Source organism: Myxocyprinus asiaticus, chromosome 2, assembly GCF_019703515.2.
Source record: "Myxocyprinus asiaticus isolate MX2 ecotype Aquarium Trade chromosome 2, UBuf_Myxa_2, whole genome shotgun sequence".
NCBI lineage: Eukaryota > Metazoa > Chordata > Actinopteri > Cypriniformes > Catostomidae > Myxocyprinus > Myxocyprinus asiaticus.
Window position 1 is genome coordinate 64999179 of NC_059345.1, and position 22994 is coordinate 65022172.

General features: G+C 42.8%; 1 protein-coding gene across 1 annotated transcript in view; it reads left to right on the forward strand.

The window, feature by feature from the left end:
- Window positions 1–22762, forward strand: part of dok7a (docking protein 7a) — a 50504-nt gene extending 27742 nt beyond the window's left edge. Inside the window, exons 7-13 of the mRNA XM_051724288.1 lie at window positions 340–1115; window positions 6657–6705; window positions 7276–7794; window positions 11468–11556; window positions 13910–13985; window positions 14967–15122; window positions 21907–22762. Coding sequence (XP_051580248.1) covers window positions 340–1115; window positions 6657–6705; window positions 7276–7794; window positions 11468–11556; window positions 13910–13985; window positions 14967–15122; window positions 21907–22064 — 1823 coding nt within the window. The 3' untranslated portion in view covers window positions 22065–22762. The remainder of the gene's footprint in view (window positions 1–339; window positions 1116–6656; window positions 6706–7275; window positions 7795–11467; window positions 11557–13909; window positions 13986–14966; window positions 15123–21906) is intronic.
- Window positions 22763–22994: the final 232 nt, after the last annotated feature.

Genomic DNA, 22994 nt, shown 5'->3' on the forward strand with positions numbered 1-22994 from the left:
GAATTATATAAGTTTGTGTGATTGTTCTAAACACCACACGCATAATATAGCACACACACTTATTTCAAGTCATACAAAAACTTTGCTCCAGTACTTTACATTTCTAATGTGAAATACAACCAAATCACAATGACATGCCATAGCCGGCAAAGGCATTCAGCAGTAACCAAGGCTCAATGGAATTCCCTAAAATTATGATGGAATATTTTAATACAAGGTAACAAACATTTCCAGAGCTTTTCCGAGATTTAATGTTGGTAGAGTATTGTTTCCTTGTGAGTTTCTTTTGTGAGCAATCCGGAATATTGTAATATTGGTTTCTTTTTACTTTTGTGGAAGCGTCCAGCTCCAATGTTGGCTCCTCAGTGGCTGGAGATGACCGCAGCATATCTGGGTCATCTGACACCTCGGACGCCAGCCAATCAAATTGCACAATTAGGCACTCGACCGGTTGTCTCCGAGTCCCACTGGATCCAGTTCACTCAAGGAAGCTTAAGGAGACTGACCGACAGAACTCATCCGACAGTGGAATTGCAACGGGAAGCCACTCTTCTTTCACTGGAAGCTTCTCCTTCTATAGTGGCATTCTGGAAGCTCCAGGTCAAGGGGAGGAGTATGGCATGCTGCTCAACATACCACCACCTGTGAACCCGGAGAAGCACTTGTGCACCTGCCCACCCTGCCCTACCAATGATTACCAGGTGCCCTTGTCTCTGCGATACCTGTACGACACTCCTCGCAGTTTGCTGGAGATTGGGAGGACTTCTGAAGACACCAGAGACAGAAGTAGATCTAAAAATGATACTGGACTTGTAGACTGGGGACAGACTGAGCAGTCAGTCAGGAAGCAGTCTGAATGTCCCAGCCAATCAGATTCAGGCCCAGTCCTGATCTATACTGACAGGATAGAAGAGACACTGAGAACTCTAGAGCTTGATAGAGAAGAGGGTCTTAAGACAAAGGAGGAGCTATATGAAGAAAAGGAGCCCAAGAAAGGGGAGGTGTCTCAGAGATCATCTTGTAGTAAGAGCTGCTGTGACTGTGCAACCTGTTTACCTCTTCCTGTTGCCTCCAAATCACTGTTCACTACCTGCCCCAACTGTGGAGGACTCAAGGTACACAAAAACACTATTTTCAACTTGACATGTCCCATAATAAAAAAACAGACACTCTATAGGATCATTCCTGTTAAGCCACACTAGCCGATTTTTCCTCCAGTGTCTAGAAGGTTACCTTCCAGCTACCGAAAGTCTTGCAAGAGTCGCATGTGCACGTTTACACACTGTTTAATGTGTTTATTCCGAGTCCCACAGAAACCCTACATCTAGCCCTACTCCCTAAACCTGACCCTAACCTTAACCCTATCCCTAAATCTAACCCTAAACTTAGTAACAGAGAAGAGCCTCTTGCAAGACTTTGGCAGCCGAACTGCTTCATTCTAGACACAGCTCTGATTTTCAAGCTTCATTTACATAATCATCTGCCAGTCGGAAGGATTCGGAGCTCGCATTAGCGCCTGTCCGAGGGAGGGAGCACCTGTTGTTAAACCCTGGACTCCCTGCTTAGCTATTGGCCCCAGAAACTGAAAAAGCATTTCTGATGAGTTTTAAAAAATTAGGCGGGGCATCTAATTCGGCCGGTACCCTCCCCACTCTGCTCCAGAACCGTTCCGCCAAACAGGATTTCAGAAATATGCTCAGGCCAAGCTCAGATACTTAGACCCTGTTTCCACCTGGTATTAAGATGTGTTTCGGGTGACTGATCTCATGTGATCAGCCCTAAATGCAGGTCTAAACGGGCTCTAAAACGTTTTGTGATCTAATCACAAAAACCACATACGAATGTGGTCAAAAACGCATGTGACCACAAGTGATCGGATCACCCGAGACGCATTGTAATACCAGGTTTAAACGGGGCCTTAAACTTTAGTATGACAATGACAAGTAAATTAACAGGATGCCTAACATGATGGAACATACGATTATGGAAATAAAAACTAAACATTGAGATGTAAAGTTAGCCATAGCTCATTGAGGGTTTGAGAGTTTACATAAGGGCATCAACTTGAAGTTAATTTTGAAATTTTTAACCATCTTTTGACATTTTGATAATATGATACTAGTTTCTGAAATTTTATTAAAATGTTTTAAGTGAGACAAACCAACTAACACCACAAAACATCACGTAAATTAAATTGCTAATACTTGCTCATGCTTGTGCTGTTGTTTTGTCACCTACTAGACGATGATGTCATTAAGGACCCGCCTTTTGTTAGTTAAAGGGATATTGCAAAAAATGAACAGGATGAAAAGTGAAATAATTAAGGACATAGGACAAATCTATTAGGGATGCACCGATCATGATTTTTCATGGCCGATTCTGATTGCCGATTTTTTACAAGCAAATGGGCCGATTCCGATACCGACTGCCGATTTTTTTTCTTTGTTTAAGCAACAGACAAGAAAGAATGCGTTAATCAAAAAGATGTTTATTTGCTCTTCTACAGGCCAAACTGGCCTTAAATGAAAAAACATAATACAACATATACTAATACATTTTTAAAATCAAAAGTTGTATTAGTAACATTAATGCACTATGAACTAACATGAACTATCAGTGAACAATTGTATTTTTATTAACTAACATTGATTAATAAATGCTGTAAAAATCTATTGTTCATTGTTTGTGCATTAACTAATGCATTAACTAATGTTAAAGAAATGAAACCTTTTTAAATGTTACCAAAATTACATTAAAATTGCATTAATTGTGAATTGCTAATATTTATTTGTATTGAAAACAGTTATTAATAGTTCTGTTGTCAATATCAAAAGGTCATTGTGACATACTGGCAACCAGCAAAAACCATGAGAGCATCACACACAGCAGAGATACGTTCAGAAATAAGAAAAATAGATCCATTACAAGCTTTAAAACTGATCCAGTGAGAAATTATTAATATATATGATTTGTTTACTGTCTTTGGCGTCTTGTTGTAACACAAATCGCTAATTATTAAGCAAATGCATGAAGACGTGGTGACGTTATTGAAGGTTAAACAGTTACATCTGTTATTAGTGGTATTGTGACTAATATTAATCTGATTTAAATTGGGATCCTCAGAGAATAGCACTGGGATGAGTGACTGATGAGATACTGAGAGCACCTGCAGTAGGGATGGGTGGATCGATACTAAAGTATCGATACTTCCGATACTGATGTGGTATCAAGAATATCGATCCTCACATAAAAATATAGATTCTTTTTAACTAGTGATCTTATTATTTAGATTACATGAATATTAATGCATCTCATAAGCTTCGAAGTGGAAAAGAATAATTATATGAGCGAATTATTGCATGGCACCGGAACTATTTTTCTTCCGTTCATCTTGACATGCAGAATGCTAAAATACACCATCAGTCACAGACAGCGCTCACATTTTCAGTTATGATAGCACTTGTTCAAAGAGGGTGCAGTGCTTTCTTGAGGTAATGACAGAAAAACAGCATCTGGAGTTATTCACACTAAGTAATGACAAACTTAGACGTGACGTATTAGAATGGGCTTGTGTGACCATTTTTGAAGGTTATTTAAATTCAGAGTTGTTAAAACATTGATAATGATCTTTAATCCTCGTTAATGATACCCTTATGATAACTTACCATGGATTTACTGTAGAAATATTGTATTAACCATGACTGTAGTAACCATGTTTTTTTCTTCCTCTTTTTGGCAGTAACCAAGGTTTTGATACAGTTAACCATGGTTTTACTACAGCATTACTGTAGTATCCATATGGTAACTTGGTTTTAGTAGTAGCCCAGCAAACAGGGGACGTTGCGAACATCCACTTAGGTCCGCATTTGGTCTGCTTTGTTAATGTTTGCTGGCAAAAATGGCAACATGGTGATAAAATAAAGCTAAGCACTAATACTGAGCAACACCACCCCCTGGCGTTTTAATATGAATAGACTCTTGTATCCTGTTTTTCAATGTTGTGTAGTGTTGTAGGCTCTGTAGGCAATAGCATACTACTCATGCTGAGTTTGTTGTAGACATATAGATGAGGCCGGGGCTAGTTGTCACACTTTTTACTCCAGTTAATAGATGAGACCGTGGCTAGTTGACACACCTTTCGCTCCAGTTAACAGATGAGACCGGGGCTAGTTGTCACACTTTTTAATCCAGTTAACAGATGAGACCGGGGCTAGTTGTCACACCTTTTGCTCCAGTTAACAGATGAGACCGGGGCTAGTTGTCACACCTTTTGGTCCAGTTAACAGATGAGACCGGTGCTAGTTGTCACACCTTTTGCTCCAGTTAATAGATGAGACCGGGGCTAGTTGACACACCTTTTTACTCCAGTTAATAGATGAGACTGGGGCTAGTTGTCACACTTTTTAATCCAGTTAATAGATGAGACCGGGGCTAGTTGTCACACCTTTTTACTCCAGTTAATAGATGAGGCCGGGGCTAGTTGTCACACATTTATACTCCAGTTAACAGATGAGGCCGGGGCTAGTTGTCACACCTTTTGCTCCAGTTAACAGATGAGGCCGGAGCTAGTTGTCACACCTTTTGCTCCAGTTAACAGATGAGGCCGGGGCTAGTTGTCACACCTTTTACTCCAGTTAACAGATGAGGCCGGGGCTAGTTGTCACGCCTTTTGCTCCAGTTAACAGATGAGGCCGGGGCTAGTTGTCACACTTTTTAATCCAGTTAACAGATGAGACCGGGGCTAGTTGTCACACCTTTTGCTCCAGTTAACAGATGAGACCGGGGCTAGTTGTCACACCTTTTGGTCCAGTTAACAGATGAGACCGGTGCTAGTTGTCACACCTTTTGCTCCAGTTAACAGATGAGACCGGGGCTAGTTGTCACACCTTTTGCTCCAGTTAACAGATGAGACCGGGGCTAGTTGTCACACCTTTTGCTCCAGTTAACAGATGAGACCGGGGATAGTTGTCACACTTTTTAATCCAGTTAATAGATGAGACCGGGGCTAGTTGTCACACCTTTTTACTCCAGTTAATAGATGAGACCGGAGCTAGTTGTCACACATTTATACTCCAGTTAATAGATGAGGCCGGGGCTAGTTGTCACACCTTTTGCTCCAGTTAAGAGATGAGGCCGGGGCTAGTTGTCACACCTTTCGCTCCAGTTAACAGATGAGGCCGGGGCTAGTTGTCACACATTTATACTCCAGTTAACAGATGAGGCCGGGGCTAGTTGTCACACCTTTTGCTCCAGTTAACAGATGAGGCCGGAGCTAGTTGTCACACCTTTTGCTCCAGTTAACAGATGAGGCCGGGGCTAGTTGTCACACCTTTTACTCCAGTTAACAGATGAGGCCGGGGCTAGTTGTCACACCTTTTGCTCCAGTTAACAGATGAGGCCGGGGCTAGTTGTCACACCTTTTACTCCAGTTAACAGATGAGGCCGGGGCTAGTTGTCACGCCTTTTGCTCCAGTTAACAGATGAGGCCGGGGCTAGTTGTCACACTTTTTAATCCAGTTAACAGATGAGACCGAGGCTAGTTGTCACACCTTTTGCTCCAGTTAACAGATGAGACCGGGGCTAGTTGTCACACCTTTTGCTCCAGTTAACAGATGAGACCGGGGCTAGTTGTCACGCCTTTTGCTCCAGTTAACAGATGAGACCAGGGCTAGTTGTCATGCCTTTTGTTCCAGTTAACAGATGAGACCGGGGCTGGTTGTCACACTTTTTACTCCAGTTAACAGATGAGACCGGGGCTGGTTGTCACACTTTTTACTCCAGTTAATAGATGAGACCGGAGCTAGTTGTCACACTTTTTTACTCCAGTTAATAGATGAGAACGGGGCTAGTTGTCACACTTTTTTACTCCAGTTAATATTTCTCTGTGTAGTTGTTTTTTTTTTTTTTTATCAGTATCTGCATAGCCAAACACCTTGAAGTCTTTCTATTTAAGTCTTATTATTTTCACTGTTTTTGCACAGGGTAAAAAAGAAACAGGTTATTGAACACACACTGATGTTTTGTGACAACTTTTTCTGACTTTAATAAAAAAAAGAATTTGTCCTAAAAACACGTCAACCTTTCGCTAAAATCTGCCTTCATAACATACAGTAGTTGAGCCTTGCCTTAATGTATTCCAGTGTGGTTTGATTATATTTGCTTGGTTACTTAAAAGCTATAAGAACAAATATGATGATACTGGAGTAACAGAGCACAATGCATGCAATACTTGATCACACAATGCAATGTGCTCGATTTGACCTTCCTTTTCCAGATTGATGAATGAACCGGAAGTAATGTCGAACACTTTTAACATCTTTTTCTCCACTCGTTATTTGTTCAGTCTGGCAAGAGTTAAGACATTTTTTGTAAATTTCTTATATGACAATAACTACATGCAACTTGCTGAATGAAACATGCAACATAATGAGGATGTGATAACAACACTGAAAAAAATAATTCATAATTATTTAATGACAATATCTTTGTTTCCATCCATTTAACGTGTCACAATCATTTCTACTCGACTTCGAGTTTTCAGAGTAAATGAATAACATAGATGTCAGTATACAGGAAGCACACAAGTATTCCATTCTGAACATAGCCATGGTATTATGTTAATATTCATTGAGTTGGTATGTGTGTTTGTTAAACAGGGGGCACTTCTGCCTCAACCTGGAGTCACTTTTAAGCCTACTGTGCCAGGTAAGATTCCTGCAACACTCATTCTGCATGTCTTGATTTAATCGGTTTTGATTTGTACTGTATTTTTCACCAGCACATTTTAACATACGCTGGGGTGCAAAAGTCTGAGATCACATGTGAAAGTGCTTCTGTTTTGCTACTTTTATAATTGAATACAAATACACACAGCATCACAATTTAAGCAAAAGTTTCAGAAATTTAAATGGATTTCAGAATTTCTTAGCATTTGGTATGCACCAAAGATAATCCATGCTATCCAGCATTTTATGTGCTCCCATGGAAGCAAAGATATTTGAACTTTTGTACAAAGAGTTAACATGGTCAATAGCTGAGTTTCTATTCACATATTTTTGTACATTTATTTGGGATATTGCATGAAAAATGCTGTATGGAAAAACCAAGATGTGAATAAAATCTCCAAAATGTGCATTACAAATTTTTATACACGTATATACATATACATAAATGAAAAAAAAAAAAAAAAAAAAGCATTTTCAATAGTGGCCTCAGACTATTGCACCCCAAGTTTGTTATAGAGTATGTTGCACATGTGAGATTTTGTCATGTCAGGTAAGTACAGACACACTCTCAGAGCTTCAGGTGTTACCTCGGCAGGTGAACATTCAGAAATGCTTGCTAGTGATGTCACTAGTCAACCAACCAATCAGAAGCTAGAAGTGATCAGAGAGTCCTGTCCATCTTTGCCCAATCACGACACATGGAAGCAATCTCCTGAATGCATACTGACCAATGAGGAGGGAGGATCTGACGGCTACATTTCCTGTCTGTCTGATCTTCTGGCACACTACGGACCTACCGGGAAATCAGACCTGCGGTCAGTAAATGGCAGCAGTTATGAGCCGATGTCGCCGTCTGTGGTGCCTGTAGGCTCTGAGTGCAGGCGTCCCGCTCACAGCATACCCAGTCTTCTCTATGAGAACTGCCTCCAGTGCAGGAGAGGAGAGGGCATGAGTCAGCTTCGCAAACCAACCCCTCCATCCAGAGACGTTTTTCCCCAGGAACAAGAACGCTTCCGTCAGGAACAGAGTGGAGGACTGTCTGAAGAATATCTGAGAATATCTGAAGAAGGTAAGAGAAGATCTGGCCATCACACGTAAACCTCTTACGCCGGACTCGTCTTGTCACTAACCCACAACATCAAAACGCACCTCCTTCTTCTCAACTCTCCTTTGAAGGCTCAATGTTTTCCTTACATATGGCTTTTTAGTAACCTAGTCTCATAGAATTAATGTTATTATGACAACATTTTTTCAAACTAACTTTTACATGCCGGATTCTACGTTTTGTCGCAGTTTCCTGGTGAAATTAACAGTAGAGTTTTATTCAATTTCACACAAATCACGACTACAACGGCTGATTATGACTTTATAAACACTATTTTTCACTCTGTTACTCACACACTGCTGTGTTATGAAATCAAAACACCTTTACTATAACACATTATCTTTTGGTGACACTGCTGGACATTTCACTGGGAAACTGCAGCAAAATGTGTAATAAGGCACATAATTTCATTTAGCAAAAACGTTGCCATGGTCACATAATGTTCATGAAACCAGGACAAATCTAAAAGCTCACCTTACACACATACAATAGACAAACTGCAAAATACTGGTCTCATTTTACAGAAATCCCCACAAATAATAATAAAAAAAGCTTCCAATAATTAATGAATAATATTGTAATTTTTTTTTTTTTTTTTTTTTTTTTAAAGCCTGTGATTCAGGCTCTGTTTGCTCTATGTCCCTGCAAAAAGTGTTTGTTTATTCCACTAGATGGCAGCAAGTACTTGGGAAAATTTTTTTTTTTCCTTTATCACCTTCCATCACAAGATAGTTGGTGGTGCTCTAGCGCAGCTGAGCACTCACCATGAGCTTGTCCATAGACATTCAGTCTATTTTGAGATCCCACTCACCTTTCCTAATGATTTGTGGAATATTTTGGCTTGTGAGTGGAATAGAAGCTAATTCTAGGGGTTGCTGAGAAGCTAAGATCCTCAGCTTTGTGAAAGTGTATAACATTTCATCATCAGTTGAAAATATATTTTAAAGATGATTTGTTTATCATGCTTTTTCTGCTGGACTGCATATTTTGTTCTGGAAATCTGACACATTGGATTATTTACCCAAGCAAATTTTGGGACAAATAGGAAATGGCTTATTTAGTAGAAAACAGTCTAAGGTAAAAGTTGATGTAGAGTTTTGTGGCTACTTGCAGATTATAGAAGCAGTGATCAAAGCAGAAATAAGGCATTTGTCTTTGTTGTCTTACAGAGATCATATTTCATGTGGTGACTCTTTTGGTAATTATTCAAATTGTGGTGTAATGGCAGCAAAATAAACTGCATAGTTGTGTTCTCATTCCTGTGAACAATATCTTTCATTTGATATATGACTTGTCTATTTTATAAAATAATAATACAAAACATTTATATTCAAATTCAGAATTCTTCATTATTACCACAGGGTGGCACTCTTTTGTGATGTAGAGGAGTTTAGGTCTTATCTTGCATTTTATGTAACATATACGCAAAAGTGTTTAAGTTCTGTGGAAAATTCAGATTCAGAGTTTTCAAATTGTACCACATTTAACTATATATGTATGCAGGGACATTTTAAGCGGAAACTTATTACACACTCTTGGCCCCACCCACTGGCCCCGCCACTAGAGTTTAAAGGGTTAATATCAGGTAACATATGTTTCGGACAAAATTTGGCCACTTAGGTTTGAATATTTTTTCTAAGATCAAGGATATAGGGGGATATCAAGTCCAGTTATAAGCATTAAGAGGCCCTAGGCAAAATTTATGTTGGAGTTCTCCCGGATGGTCGAACATTTACTTATACTTATTATTTTTATTATTTAGTGTGGTATGGCATGCAACAGAGTGTTAACTTATTCAAATAATCAATCACTTAATCTGCTTCAAGCAGTACTCTTTCATTTTATTTAAAGATTCAATGGCAAAAGATTTATTTTTTTAAATGTATTTTTATATCCTTGAAACTTCTTTGTCCTAAGTGTTTAGTGTTTTACAAGAACAGCAACTGAAACAGAAGAGAGTCCAAAATAAACACTCCCATATCCATAACACATTATATATATATATATATATATATATATATATATATATATATATATATATATATATATATATATATAATGACATACTTTTATTACTATTAATATTAATTTTAAGATAAGTTATAGCCATTTCTAAAGCTCCAACACACTAAAGAATATGCATTTTCTTATTTCCTACTTTGTAATAAACACTAATAAATAAATATAACTGTATAAATGTTTTTATTAACATTCATTTTACTGGTTTAAGAATAGACCTCTGAAAACCCCTTATCTTTCGTCCACTAATACAGTATGAATAGCCGATTAGGAACGCATCGCATGCTGAATGCTGTGTTTCTGAATTAAAGCTCACCAACTTTAAGCTTGTTCTCTATAAGTAAAGTGTCTAGATGTAGTACTGATTTGATCTACATTTTCTGCTGCTCTTGATTTTGTATACAGCACATGCAATTGAGGTTTGCGGCTTTTGAGCGCAGCCACGCGAGCAGGGGCGGAGCTAGGGGGTGGTCAGGGGTGGCCGTGGCCGCCATGGACCGAAGCCTGGCCACCCCATTGGCCAGAAACTGGCAATTGCCATTTTGGTCATTTTTTTGTCTTGGGCACAATTGAGTTTTTTAGAGGTGGAACCGTCTCTGTACAATTGCAACACACAGGAGACTTAACATGTGCACACACCAAGGTCACCACACCTCTCCGTCCCAGGTGTCACCCCTCCGTTTTTGTATCCACGCACATACAGTTGTCCCATCAACGTGCGCTACCAGGACGGTATTCGCGGTTGTGCACTGTCTCCGAGTTTATATACGCTGAACGCAGTTAGATACGCTCTACAGTATGGAATATGGAAAGGTTCTGTGGACCCCCCCTCCAGTCCGGGCCACCCTCAAGCCCCTCAATTGTCCCCCCTTATCGGCGGCCCTGCAAATGCATTCAAATGCCCATTACAACTGCTCTGTGATGCTCTTTTAGTACAGTCAACATGCGCTGACGCAGACTGTGCTGATGACAAAATTTGTGTCACGCATACTGTGCATGAAGTATAAGCAGGAGCAATTCATTCTCAGTGAATCCTCCGTCAATGTTCTGCTTACTCCTGCAAATTTTAATCTGTCTATTCTATCTTGTTAATATTATAATCGCTAGCTTCACTGCACGCAAACACTCTATTTCACAGTTGTTTTCCACTCCTCTTCCAGCTGTTCTGCCCCCTCTCAGTTCATTGATTGTCTCATGCTGCTACTTTGAAGGTTTTGGTGGGTGGAGAACCTCACAGACTTGAAAAGGATTTTGAGCGGAAGAATGATGTCAGAGCCGAATGTGTCATGTCCAGTTATTTCCAAATGTGTCAGACTTCTAAACAATTATGGGATTTAGAAGAAGATACAGGATTTACCTAATGCCGCTTGTGGCGCTGTGCTTGACTTGTTGGGGCGGCAATGTTTGTGTGTGGGTGCGTTTGTATGTGTGTTACTTGGTTGGGACAAAAAAATTACATTTTTGGTAACTAGGGCTGTCGATTTAACATGTTAATTCAGTACAATTAATTATATATAAAAAATACACTGATCATTTCAAAAAGCGACATTATCACAGATATATTGTGCATCTCTAGTATGTTTGGTTTTGAGCTCTTCTTCTAATTGTCTTTGTACAGATAATAGACAGAGGATTTGTGTAGAGAAAGGAAGAACAGATCCTGCCTATGAAATCATGGACAGTCGAGTGACGGAGAGGAGCTTTGAGGTGAAGCAGTATTCCTTTTGAATTACAGTTGACATTCCTAAATACAACCCAATGTAAAAGCAGGATGGTGTCATAACAATGATCACACTGGTATTCTATTAACCCTTTAATGCATGATGTCCTCTGCACTGGAAATATTTTTAACCCGTTAAGCTCGGACGGGCCTGCGAGGGGAAAAAAAAACTAGTCAAAATATTAATAACTACAGTCTTCACCAACACAAAATAGGTTTGAAAGCTTAGAAGCTCTATTTTTCCAATGGTTGTAGGCATTATGATCAAAACTGAACAAGTGCTTTGAAATTTGCAGACAAATCAGAAGTGTTCCATTTTGATAATTTGTAAACAAAAAATTGCACTGTGTATATTATTGCAGTAAAAACATCAAACTGATCAAATAGCCATGTGTCATATGTTGTTGGAAAGCTCTCAAAAAGTCGAATACATCCAGACTGTTTTATTCACAGAGAAAAAAATATAGCGAGTAAAAGCTAAGTATATGTCTTTGACAATTATGTTGGTGTTGCTTATATGCCGCGTTTTCGCTTAGAACTTTACGAAACATAAAAGAAACATACAAATTTAACCTACCATTACTGAGAGGAGGTGATTATCTTTCAAACGATCCCACACACAAGGTATTCAGATGCATAAATCATTAGATAATCCACACGAAGCACAATGTTACATATGACCACCAGGAGATGGCACCAATTAAATGACACAGACTCGATGCAGACTCATTGAGTCAAATGGCACTAATTCTGTGAAATCTCATTACTAAAATCATGTCTGCGTGCTATGCATACCTTTAGTCATTGTTATGTTTGCATTGTAATAAGTTCTTATGTACAATTATGTTTTATTTGTTTGGAGAGGCATTTGGACACTATAATAAATTAGTTTTGTAATGTTCTAACTTTTGATTGCTTTGTCAGATAAAAAAAACACATTTCACAGATACAGTTGACATGACTGGGAACAAAACAAAAGCAGTTTTTCTAAGCCACCTTATTTATCATATGTAAACCCTGATATTACACTGCATCAGTTTTTCTTTAATAGCTGTGCACACAGCATATACACATCGATGGATGGTCCTTATACTAAGACTGAAAGTTTCCCCACTACTTGGTGCAGGTTGTCACCTTGAACAGGGCCATGACGATTCGCTTTCGGGTCGGAACCGATGGGCAACATGCGATAGGCGCAACATCAGGACCAATATTACAGTCCTATCAGAAGGACAACTGCGATGATGTTTTCATGTCGGTATGCAGTGCCCTTTTTACGCCATACGTAGTGTTGCGTGCTCTTCCCAAACAGTTCAACCTTAATTTCATCAGTCTACAAAACATTTCCCCAGTAGCATTGTGGAGTGTCATGCAGCAATGTTTTTGTAAAGCAGCGGCTTCCTTCGCAGTGTCCTGCCATGGACACCATGCCTGTTAAATGTTTTCAGTATAGTAGACTCATGAACAGTGATGTTAACCAGTTCCAATGATTCCTTCAAGTCTTTAGCTTTCACTCTGTGGTTCTTTTTTACCTAATTGAGTATTCTGCGGTGTGCCCTTTAATCTTTCATCTTGGCTGGATTGCCACTTATGGGGAGAGTAGCCACAGTACTAAATTGTTTCCATTTATAATTAACAGTTTTTCTAACTGTGGACAGATGAATATCTAAGATCTTCATGATAACCTTTTTCCAGCAACAATTCTTGACTGTAGGTCTTCTGAGATCTCTCTTTTGCAAGACATGGTTCACGTAAGCAGATGCATTCTGTGAATAGCAAACTCAAAATATTTGATGGTTTTTTTAAGTCAAAGTAGCTCTGACTCACACCTCCAATCTCGTTTAACTCTAATTAGCTTTTGTTGATGTCATTAACTTAGGGGTTCACATACTTTTTCCAACCTATATTGTGAATGTTTGAATGATGTATTTAATATGTACAAGAACAATACAATAATTTGTGTGTTATTAGTTAAAATCATATTGTGTTTGTTAGATGATCAAACAAGATTTTAAGACAAATTTATACATAAATGCAGGCAATTCTAAAGGGTTCACATACTTTTTCTTGCCACTGTATTTTAAGTGAGCCTCAAGGAAAATATTAAAATAATAATAATTAAAAAAAAGTTTATTGCCAAAGTTTTAGCATGGATTAGGTTAGGCTTAATAGATTTGGTTCGGATTGACTCTAACATTAAAGCAAAATTCTGGTCTGATACTTGATTTACAGCTGGCATTTGGATCATGTCCAAATTTGAGATCTTACCGAATATTAACGTGAATCAGACTTTATTAATGATCTCTCTCTCTCTTTCTCTTTCTCTTTCTCTTTCTAAAGTCAGAGAAGAGGAGCAGGAATGAGCTAATGGCGAGTTGTAGTGGATCACAGTTTGGCTCTCATCATTTCACTGATGGTGAGCGGTCTCTTTTTGTTTGAGTCACATGATTCCTTCTCTTGAAAAATAATTGTAATTTTGTTCAAAGGCCTCATACAGCAAATAAATCCAGTTGACTGAAGTTACATGTCGTTTTTACAAACTGTGCATTGTACATATGGTGAGTGGTGTGGTGCAGTGGCTAAAAATGAAAGGTTTCAAGCCTTAGATGAGTTATGAATTGTCACATTTCCTTTAAAAAGTTGAAAAGCCTACTTACTTCACTATCCTTGTACTTGCTAGTTTTGGTTATTGGGAGGGGGTTACCTCTCCCCATCCCTCCAGAATCTACGTCCCTGGAACTAATACACATTGGACTCATAGGATGCTCTTCTTAGATATGACAAATTATTCCACCATATTGTCACAATTGAAATATTTACATTTACTGAGATTAACAGCTTATACTGTTAACCTCAGATAGATAACAGCTTCTTACAGATGGAGAAATCAGGGCTCAACAATTTCCTTTTTTTTTTTTTCTTGGAATTTTTTTTCTGCTGGCCTGGTTGGACTAGAAGTTTATATATATATTTTTTCCTGTCAATGTCAGTGTTTTCACTGGCCCCACTACACAATGATAAAACCCAAAATGATAGATATTATTTCTAACAAAATAATTTATGTGTCAGAAAATTATATGTTTATTTTTTATATTGTTCTATTTCCCCCCAAAATAAAAGAATAATAATAAAATACTACAAATAATTTGACTTTTTTTTTTTTTTTTTTTTGGAAATTGTACAACGAAGCCGAAGCAGGGTCAACCATTGTGTGTCACAGACAGCAGCGTTCTGACCGTTTTTCTTGCTTAAACGAATAGGTTTTTGAAGAGTGCACGCATGTGTGGAAAAGATCAGATAACTAAAGTAACTGCACCAGATGTAGCACATTATATCAACAAGTGTCAGGAATTGAACATTCCCTGTAAATAATGTCCGTCAAATTCATATGTTTTAGGTGGAGTGTTTGCATTTCCTGTGGACGGCTCGGCAGCAGCTGACAGGCCGAGGGGAGACACAGTAACATACGTGAACATTCCCACTAGCCCCACATCCAAGAAACAGTTGCATTACATGGAACTAGAGCTTCAGGAGGCCATCACAGCCATCAGAGGTGCAAATGGACTGTAACCCAAAACAACAAATTATAATAATATAATATAAGGGCTTGGGCCAGAGCAATCTCATTATGTGTGGTGTGTGTGTCCTCCACCTTGTAAATGAGACGCCATTGCTCACTCTGGTTTTCCTCCGTTCTCTCTGTCTCTGTAGGCGATGCTAACTTTCTTTTCCTCTGTACACGTCTGCCATGGTTTTTCATATTCTCCCGGCTGAACAAGTAGCCACGCCCCAAACTCTAATGGCTTACTTATAGTTGTCAGTGAAAAATAAACTGGAATAGAACATATTTTGACATCAAAAACGTTTCACACTTCACCTTTAAATCATGTCTTATGAAGCGATCCAATCAGTTTTGGGTGAGTACAGACCAAAAGGTATCTCCTTTTTTTCACTATAAATCTTGACATCGGGAGTCTTCTTGGCAATCATGATTTCAAGCTTGATTACACTTCCTATAGCGCCATCTAGCGATTTGCTCACGCGTCAAGCTCTAGGCAGTATAATCAAGCTTGAAATCATGATCATGCCTAGACTGCAATGGCAAGATGTACAGTGAAAAAGGAGTTATATTTTGGTCTGTTCTCATCCAAAACCAACTGGATTGCATCAGAAGACATTGATTAAACTACTGGAGTCTGATGGATTACTTTTATGCTAACGTTATCTCCTTTTTGGAGCTTCAAAGGCCTGATCACCATTCACTTACATTGTATGGACCTTCTAAAAATCTTAGTTTGAGTTTAGCAGAAGAAAGAAAGTCATACACGTCTTACATGGCATGAGGGTGAGGAAATGATCAGAGAATTTAAATTCCCTACCTGTCACTCACTCGACGTTGTGTCGATGTAGTGACACTAGGGGTCACTCTTGGGAGCCTTAAACACCTCTGCTTTTTGAAAAAAGGCCAATGGGAATTGGCGAGTGGAAGGATAAAAGGAGCTGGCATGCAACCACTCATTCAGATTTTCTCTTCGGAGCCGAGCGATTGCGTTCAGTGCACTGAATTCAATTCACCTCAAACTGCTGGATTTTACGGCGCATTTCAGCGGCTTCTCCCCCTCTGCACCCGTGGAGTGCAGAGAACGCCCCTGGGTGCTTCGGCAGAGCAAAACAAAAGAGTATATTCTAAAAAGAATATATTTTCAATCCTAAAAGAGCGGCACACATGGAATGTCTTTTTAAAGATGCCTTTCTGTTTGTGTGTTATTCCTGGTGGCGGTAGTTATCTCTCTGCTTCTGACGGCCACAATCGCTGCCTTATGTGTCTGGGTGCTGCCCACGTGGAGACATCATTCATGGATGGGTCTTGTCCTCATTGCGAGAACATGACCATGGCAATGTTGCGGTCGTGGCTTGCCTTCGTAAGAAAGCAAGCCACCCCAGCGACTCCCCGCCTCGGTCCTTCTACCTACGAGTATGAGGCCACGTCAGCTAACACTGGGGGTGATTTGGGGACTTCAATGGGAGCACCTCCGCCGGGTAACTCCCCGCGGACATCCCATTCCTCAGCACGCTTGCTTGCTCTGGTCAGGCTCCCGGATGAGACTGCCGGCTCATCTCAGGGCGAGTTCGACCTCTTATTCGGGGCCCGGGAAGACGATGAGTTATCGAGCGCAGCAACGGAGAGCGGGCTTGTCCATTCTGACGTGGAGGCTTCGGCTGGGCTTCCTCCTTCGGGTATGGTCGCCCAGTCTCAGGCCGACGCGGAGATGACGGACATGCTGTCCTGGGCAGCCGTGACATCCCCCATGTCCTAGGTTGGCCTGTTTGCCGACACCGTCGAGGACTTTGCCCAGCAGTTCTCGGCGGTGAAGCGGCAGACGGAGGCTATTCAACACATCCTGCCCCAGTGTGGCTCAAGACCCCGCACCCTGTCTGCTTGTCCTAAGGGCATCCTCCTGTAACAACAGCAGCCCGCGGCCCGGCCCCGGCCTGGAGCCAACCGCAGGAAGCAGAAGCCACCTGTCTCACGGCCGGCCACCAAGAACCCAAGGAAGTCTTCGAAGCACCCCTGAGATGGGCAAACCAGGGACGAGGAGACCTGCTTCTATGGAGCTGGTAGACAGACCACTCCATCACCCAGTGGAGGGCCAGGAGTAGAATCTTTTGTTTCATTTTTCGGCGCACGTCCATGAGGCTGCGGTACCCAAAACTTCAACAAAAGAGTGGTTTTCTTGTTCCCGTCGTCACTACCGCCGTCCCATTTCGGCAGGAACGGCGTTCCAGTAGCGGACCCCCCACCCCTGCGCACCCAGCTATGGCACAAACATGCACACACCGGGTTGGTTCCGATGAACTACGGGGACGATATTCCTCCTCCCCCCTCCTCAACCAATCTTATGGTGGGCATCATGAGCCAGGTAAGTGCTTTGATGTCTCTGGACTCAGCACGGCCACGGGGTTCGAGCCCCCTCAACGTGGCACCTCAGGCTCCACCCCGCTGCGAGGCCCCACCCGCCGGTACGTCCTATGTGATTGTCCCCTTGGTCCCCCTTGCCCGGAGTTTGGACGCGTGGCTCGCACTTTCCAACCTGTCATGATGGCTGACCCGGAACGTACGACTCGGCTACGCGATTCAGTTCGCCAGGCACCCACCCAGGTTCAGCGCCATCCATTTCACCTCGGTGAAGGGCGAGAACACCGCTACCTTGCGTGCGGAGATCGCTACCCTTCTACGGAAGGGTGCGATAGAGCCTGTCCCTCCAGCCAAGATGAAGAAGGGGTTTTACAGCCCCTACTTCATTGTACCAAAGAAAGGCGGTGGGTTGCGGCCAATCTTGGACCTGCAAGTACTGAACCGGGCCTTGCACAGACTCCCGTTCAAGATGCTGATGCAAAAATGCATTTTAGCGAGCGTCCAGCATCGAGATTGGTTCGCGGCGGTAGACCTGAAGGACGTGTACTTCCACGTCTCGGTCTTACCTCGACACAGACCCTTCCTGCGGTTTGCTTTCGAGGGCCGGGCATACCAGTACAAGGTCCTCCCCTTCGCCTGTCCTTGTTCCCACGCGTCTTCACGAAGGTCACAGAGGCAGCCCTTGCCCCGCTAAGAGAAGTGGGTGTCTGCATCCTCTATTATCTCGATGACTGTCTAATCCAAGGTCACTTTCAGGATGTGTTGTGTGCGCACAGGGACCTGGTGCTCACGCACCTCAGCCAACTGGGGCTTCAGGTCAACTGGGAAAAGAGCAAGCTCTCCCCGGTTCAGAGCATCTCTTTTCTCGGCTTGGAATTGGAATCAGTCTCGATGATGGCGCGCCTCACGAACGAGCGTGCACAGTCAGTGCTGAATTGTCTGAAGGCGTTCAGACAGAAGACAGCGGTGCCACTGAAACTTTTCAGAGGCTCCTGGGGCATATGGCATCCTCAGCGGTGGCCACACCGCTCGGGTTGATGCATATGAGACCGCTTCAGCACTGGCTTCAGACTCGAGTTCCGAGATGGGCATGGCGCTGCGGGACACATCGCGTGATCGTCACACCTCTTCAGCCCTTGGACCGACCTTGCATTTCTACGGGCAGGGGTTCCCTTAGTCTCCAGGTGCATCGTGGTTACGACGGATGCCTCCAAGACAGGTTGGGGTGCCGTATGCAACGGGCACACAGCCGCCGGCTCCTGGACTGGCCCGCGGCTGCGTTGGCACATCAACTGCCTTGAGTTGTTGGCAGTACTGCTCGCCCTGCGGAGGTTCTGGCCGTTTATCCAGGATAAGCACGTGTTGGTCCGGACAGACAACATGGCAATGGTAGCATACATCAACCGTCAAGGCGGTCTACGCTCCCGTTGCATGTCACAACTCGCCCGCCGTCTCCTCCTCTGGAGTCAGCAGCACCTCAAGTTGCTACGAGCCACTCGTACACCGCAGCGGACACACTGTCATGACAGGTTACACTCAGAGGAGAGTGGAGACTCCACCCCCAGGTGGTCCAGCTGATTTGGAGTCAATTCGGTCAAGCACAGGTAGACCTGTTTGCTTCCTGGGAATCCATCCACTGCCCGCTTTGGTACGCCCTGACTGAGGAACCCCTCGGTATAGATGCTCTGGCACACAGCTGGCCCCCGGGACTATGTAAATACGCATTTCCCCCAGTGAGCCTACTTGCACAGACCCTGTGCAAGGTCAGGGAGGACGAGGAGCAGGTCGTCCTAGTAGAACCCTACTGGCACACCCAGATGTGGTGCTCGGACCTCATGCTCCTCGCGACAGCACCCACACACTCCCCCCCCCCCCGGCGAATTCCCCTGAGGAAGGACCTTCTTTCTCTGGAATCTCCACATCTGGCCCTTGGACGGGACATGTAAGACCTAAGTGGACACGATCACTCAGGCTAGGGCTCCCTCTACGAGGCGCCTTTATGCCTTGAAGTGGCGTCTGTTCGCTAAGTGGTGTTCTTCCCGACGCGAAGACCCCCAGAGATGCTCAGTCGGATCGTGCTTTCCTTCCTGCAGGAGAGGCTAGAGGGGCGGCTGTCCCCCTCCACCTTGAAGGTGTATGTAGCCGCCATTTCGGCACATCACGATGCAGTGGATGGTAAGTATTTGGGGAAGCACGACTTGATCATCAGGTTCCTGAGAGTCGCTAGGAGGTTGAATCCCTCCAGACCGCGCCTCATCCCCTCATGGGACCTCACTCTAGTCCTTCGGGGTCTACGGGGAGCTCCCTTTGAGCCCCTGGAGTCAGTTGAGCTTAAGGAACTCTCTTTGAAGACTGCCCTCCTGACTGCACTTACTTCCATCAAGAGGGTAGGGGACCTGCAGGTGTTCTCTGTCAGCGAATTGTGCCTGGAGTTCGCTCTGGGTTACTCTCACGTGATCCTGAGACCCTGACCGGGCTATGTGCCAAGGTTCCCACGACCCCTTTTAGGGATCAGGTGGTGAACCTGCAAGCACTGCCCCAGGAGGAGGCAGACCCAGCTTTGGTGTTGTTGTGTCCGGTGCATGCTTTACGCATCTATTTGGATCATACACAGAGCTTTAGTAGATCCGAGCAGCTCTTTGTCTGCTTTGGTGGAGAGCGGAAAGGAAAGCGCTGTCTCCAAACAGAGGATCGCCCACTGGGTCGTTGATGCCATCGTGATGGCATATCACGCTCAGGATGTGCCGCCCCCCGTGGGGTTATGAGCCCACTCTACTAGGAGAGTAGTGGCCTACTGGGCCCTGACCAGTGGCGCCTCTTTGGCAGACATCCGCAAAGCAGCGGGCTGGGCAACACCCAACACCTTTGTGAGGTTCTATAATCTCCAGGTTGAGTCGGTTTCATCCCGTGTTGTCAGGTAAGTTCCAGGACAGCTGGCCAGGTGTACCGCTTGCGCATAGCGCCTTTCTCCTCCATGAGGTGAAGACGTGTGCTTTTGAATCCCAGTCGTGCTCACAAGTTGTGATCCCTGGATGACTTTCCTCCTTAGCCCTGTGGCAGACGAGTTTGCGGAGAAACTCGCTGCCGGCACAGTACACGTGCTAACTAAGCCCTGTACTGGGGTAGGTGCTCTACATGCACTGGTTCCCCATAGGTGAATCGCTAAATCGTTTCCCTGTTGGTAAACTGCATCTTCCTTGGGCAGAGGTTCCTCTGCCCCCGGGTTACCGTGTTTGTAGAACTCCTCCGCCGTTGGGTAGGACCTACCATGGGACTTCTCCACATGACATACTTCCGACAAGACTTGGTAAGACCATGTGACATATTTCCACTCTAAATGCCCCCCCCCTTCCCCCCCCGGAGGGTGTGGTCTCCGTGGTGTCTTCTCCTTGGGAGTGACAGCCCCCCGACGTAGACACTTAATGCCCCCAGCCGGTAAACAAAATTCCACTCTTTTTGGGGAGAAAAGAGAGGAAAAGAGGCCATGGCTGGGTTAGCCTGTCCCTATTTGTTGGGCAGTCGACTTGTTCCCAAAGGACCGTTCGACCTCATAAGAGCATTGGGGGAGGTTATGTGACAGCCTGGTTCGCTGGCTACGAGGCACACAGCGGTCTGCCCGTCTCGCATCGCCAGTCCACGTAACACAGTTCAGCTAATAGTGGCATTTTGTATAGGGACTCCTAGTGTCACTACATCGACACAACATCGAGTGAGTGACAGATAGGGAACGTCCTGGTTATTTTTGTAACCTCCGTTCCCTGATGGAGGGAACGAGACATTGTGTCCCTCTTGCCACAACACTGAACTACCCGCTGAAATGGCCGGGACCTTGTCTCTGCTCCTCAGCACAAAACCTGAATGAGTGGTTGCATGCCAGCTCTTTTTATACCCGTATGTCCGGGGAGTGGCATGCAAATTCCACTCACCAATTCCCATTGGCCTTTTTTCAAAAAGCAGAGGTGTTTAGGGCTCCCAAGAGTGACCCCTTGTGTCACTACGTCAACACAACGTCTCGTTCCCTCCATCAGGGAATGGAGTTTACGAAAGTAACCAGGACGTTTTTGGGTGAACTATCCCTTTAAGTCACTGAAAATCTTTGCCTCTGCTGAAACTCATTTGTACCTGCATACATTCAAATATGGTGAGTCAAAATGCCTCACACCAGGTTACGTATCAGTGAAGTCAAAATTCATTGGTTTTTATTTGTCTAATAACTGATCATTCTTTCCAACAAACCAGATGTGACAAGTCTTGAATCAGCATATTTGAATACTTTTTATGTGTTTTTATGCTGCAAAAAAGTTCCGCAAACATTTATGTTGGTACCCTTTTCAATATTTTCCTGTAAAAAGTGAACCTGTTTTATTTTGTTCATTGCTAGTAAGTTTTCACCATTTATTTGTCTGTTGTATGTGTGCAGGGAAAAGCTCCAGTAAATATGCTCAGATTGACATAGCGGCAACTGAGGCGGCTCACAGAGCTGGTACCCAGCATGCTCTGGTGCGAGAGGAAGGGCTGCAGAGACCTGAAAAGAGGAGGAGTGCCTCAGTGATGACATCATCATCATTACAGCAATAAAGACGCATCAGTCATCTCCTCCATCAGGAATGAACTGAAAGACTCATATCTATAGAGTGCTCATGTCTCACATTGGCAAAATTGACCAAGATACCTGCAACAGTCAAGAGCTACACACATATACACACTTCTATTGTTTTTAAAGCTATGCTTTTTTCTATGTTAAAATACTTGCTCCTATCCCAGTTTAATATGTAGAGACAACAATAAGTAAGCCAGTTTTATAGTATAATTGTTATTCCGTATCAATTATGGTAAATTTTGGTCAACTTATTTTTTGTGAAGAGATTTGCACATTACTGTTGTTAATTAGACTATTATTGTACCATAACAAACAGTTGAATTACAGCCAAAATACGCTGGATTCGCAGGCAGCAGTTACATTGAATTTTGTATCAGTTAGCAGGAAAGCTAAAGACAAATGAGCTCATTTGCAATTGTCCATGAAATGAATTACCGACTTAGAAACAACCACACATCTCAATAATCATCCTTCCTACATTTATCAATGTGTTGAGCACCAACTGCAAAACTGATCTAATTCAATGGGATTTTACACAAGATCTCAGTGTATTTAGCTCAGGATGGCATAGATCAAACTATGTTTCTGTTTTTCTAGCAGTGTGAGTTTGAGACCAACGTGTACTCACTGTAGCATGCCAGTGCATTCAGTTTAGTGTGCGTGTAGCTATTTTCTATAAAGTCAAGTGTTTACTTTAGAGTGTTTTGTTCTTTATGTGCTGTGTTGGGTAAGTTACACAAAAAAAAAAAGTTATAATTCTCTGAAATTGTAATCAGATTACACTAATTATTTCATGGAAAAAGTAATGACATTACTAATTACATTACTTTTAAGTTACTTTCTGTCATGCATAGGACTTTTATTTTGAAATAATGTCAATATGCAGCAGACACTATTTAGCAGAGATG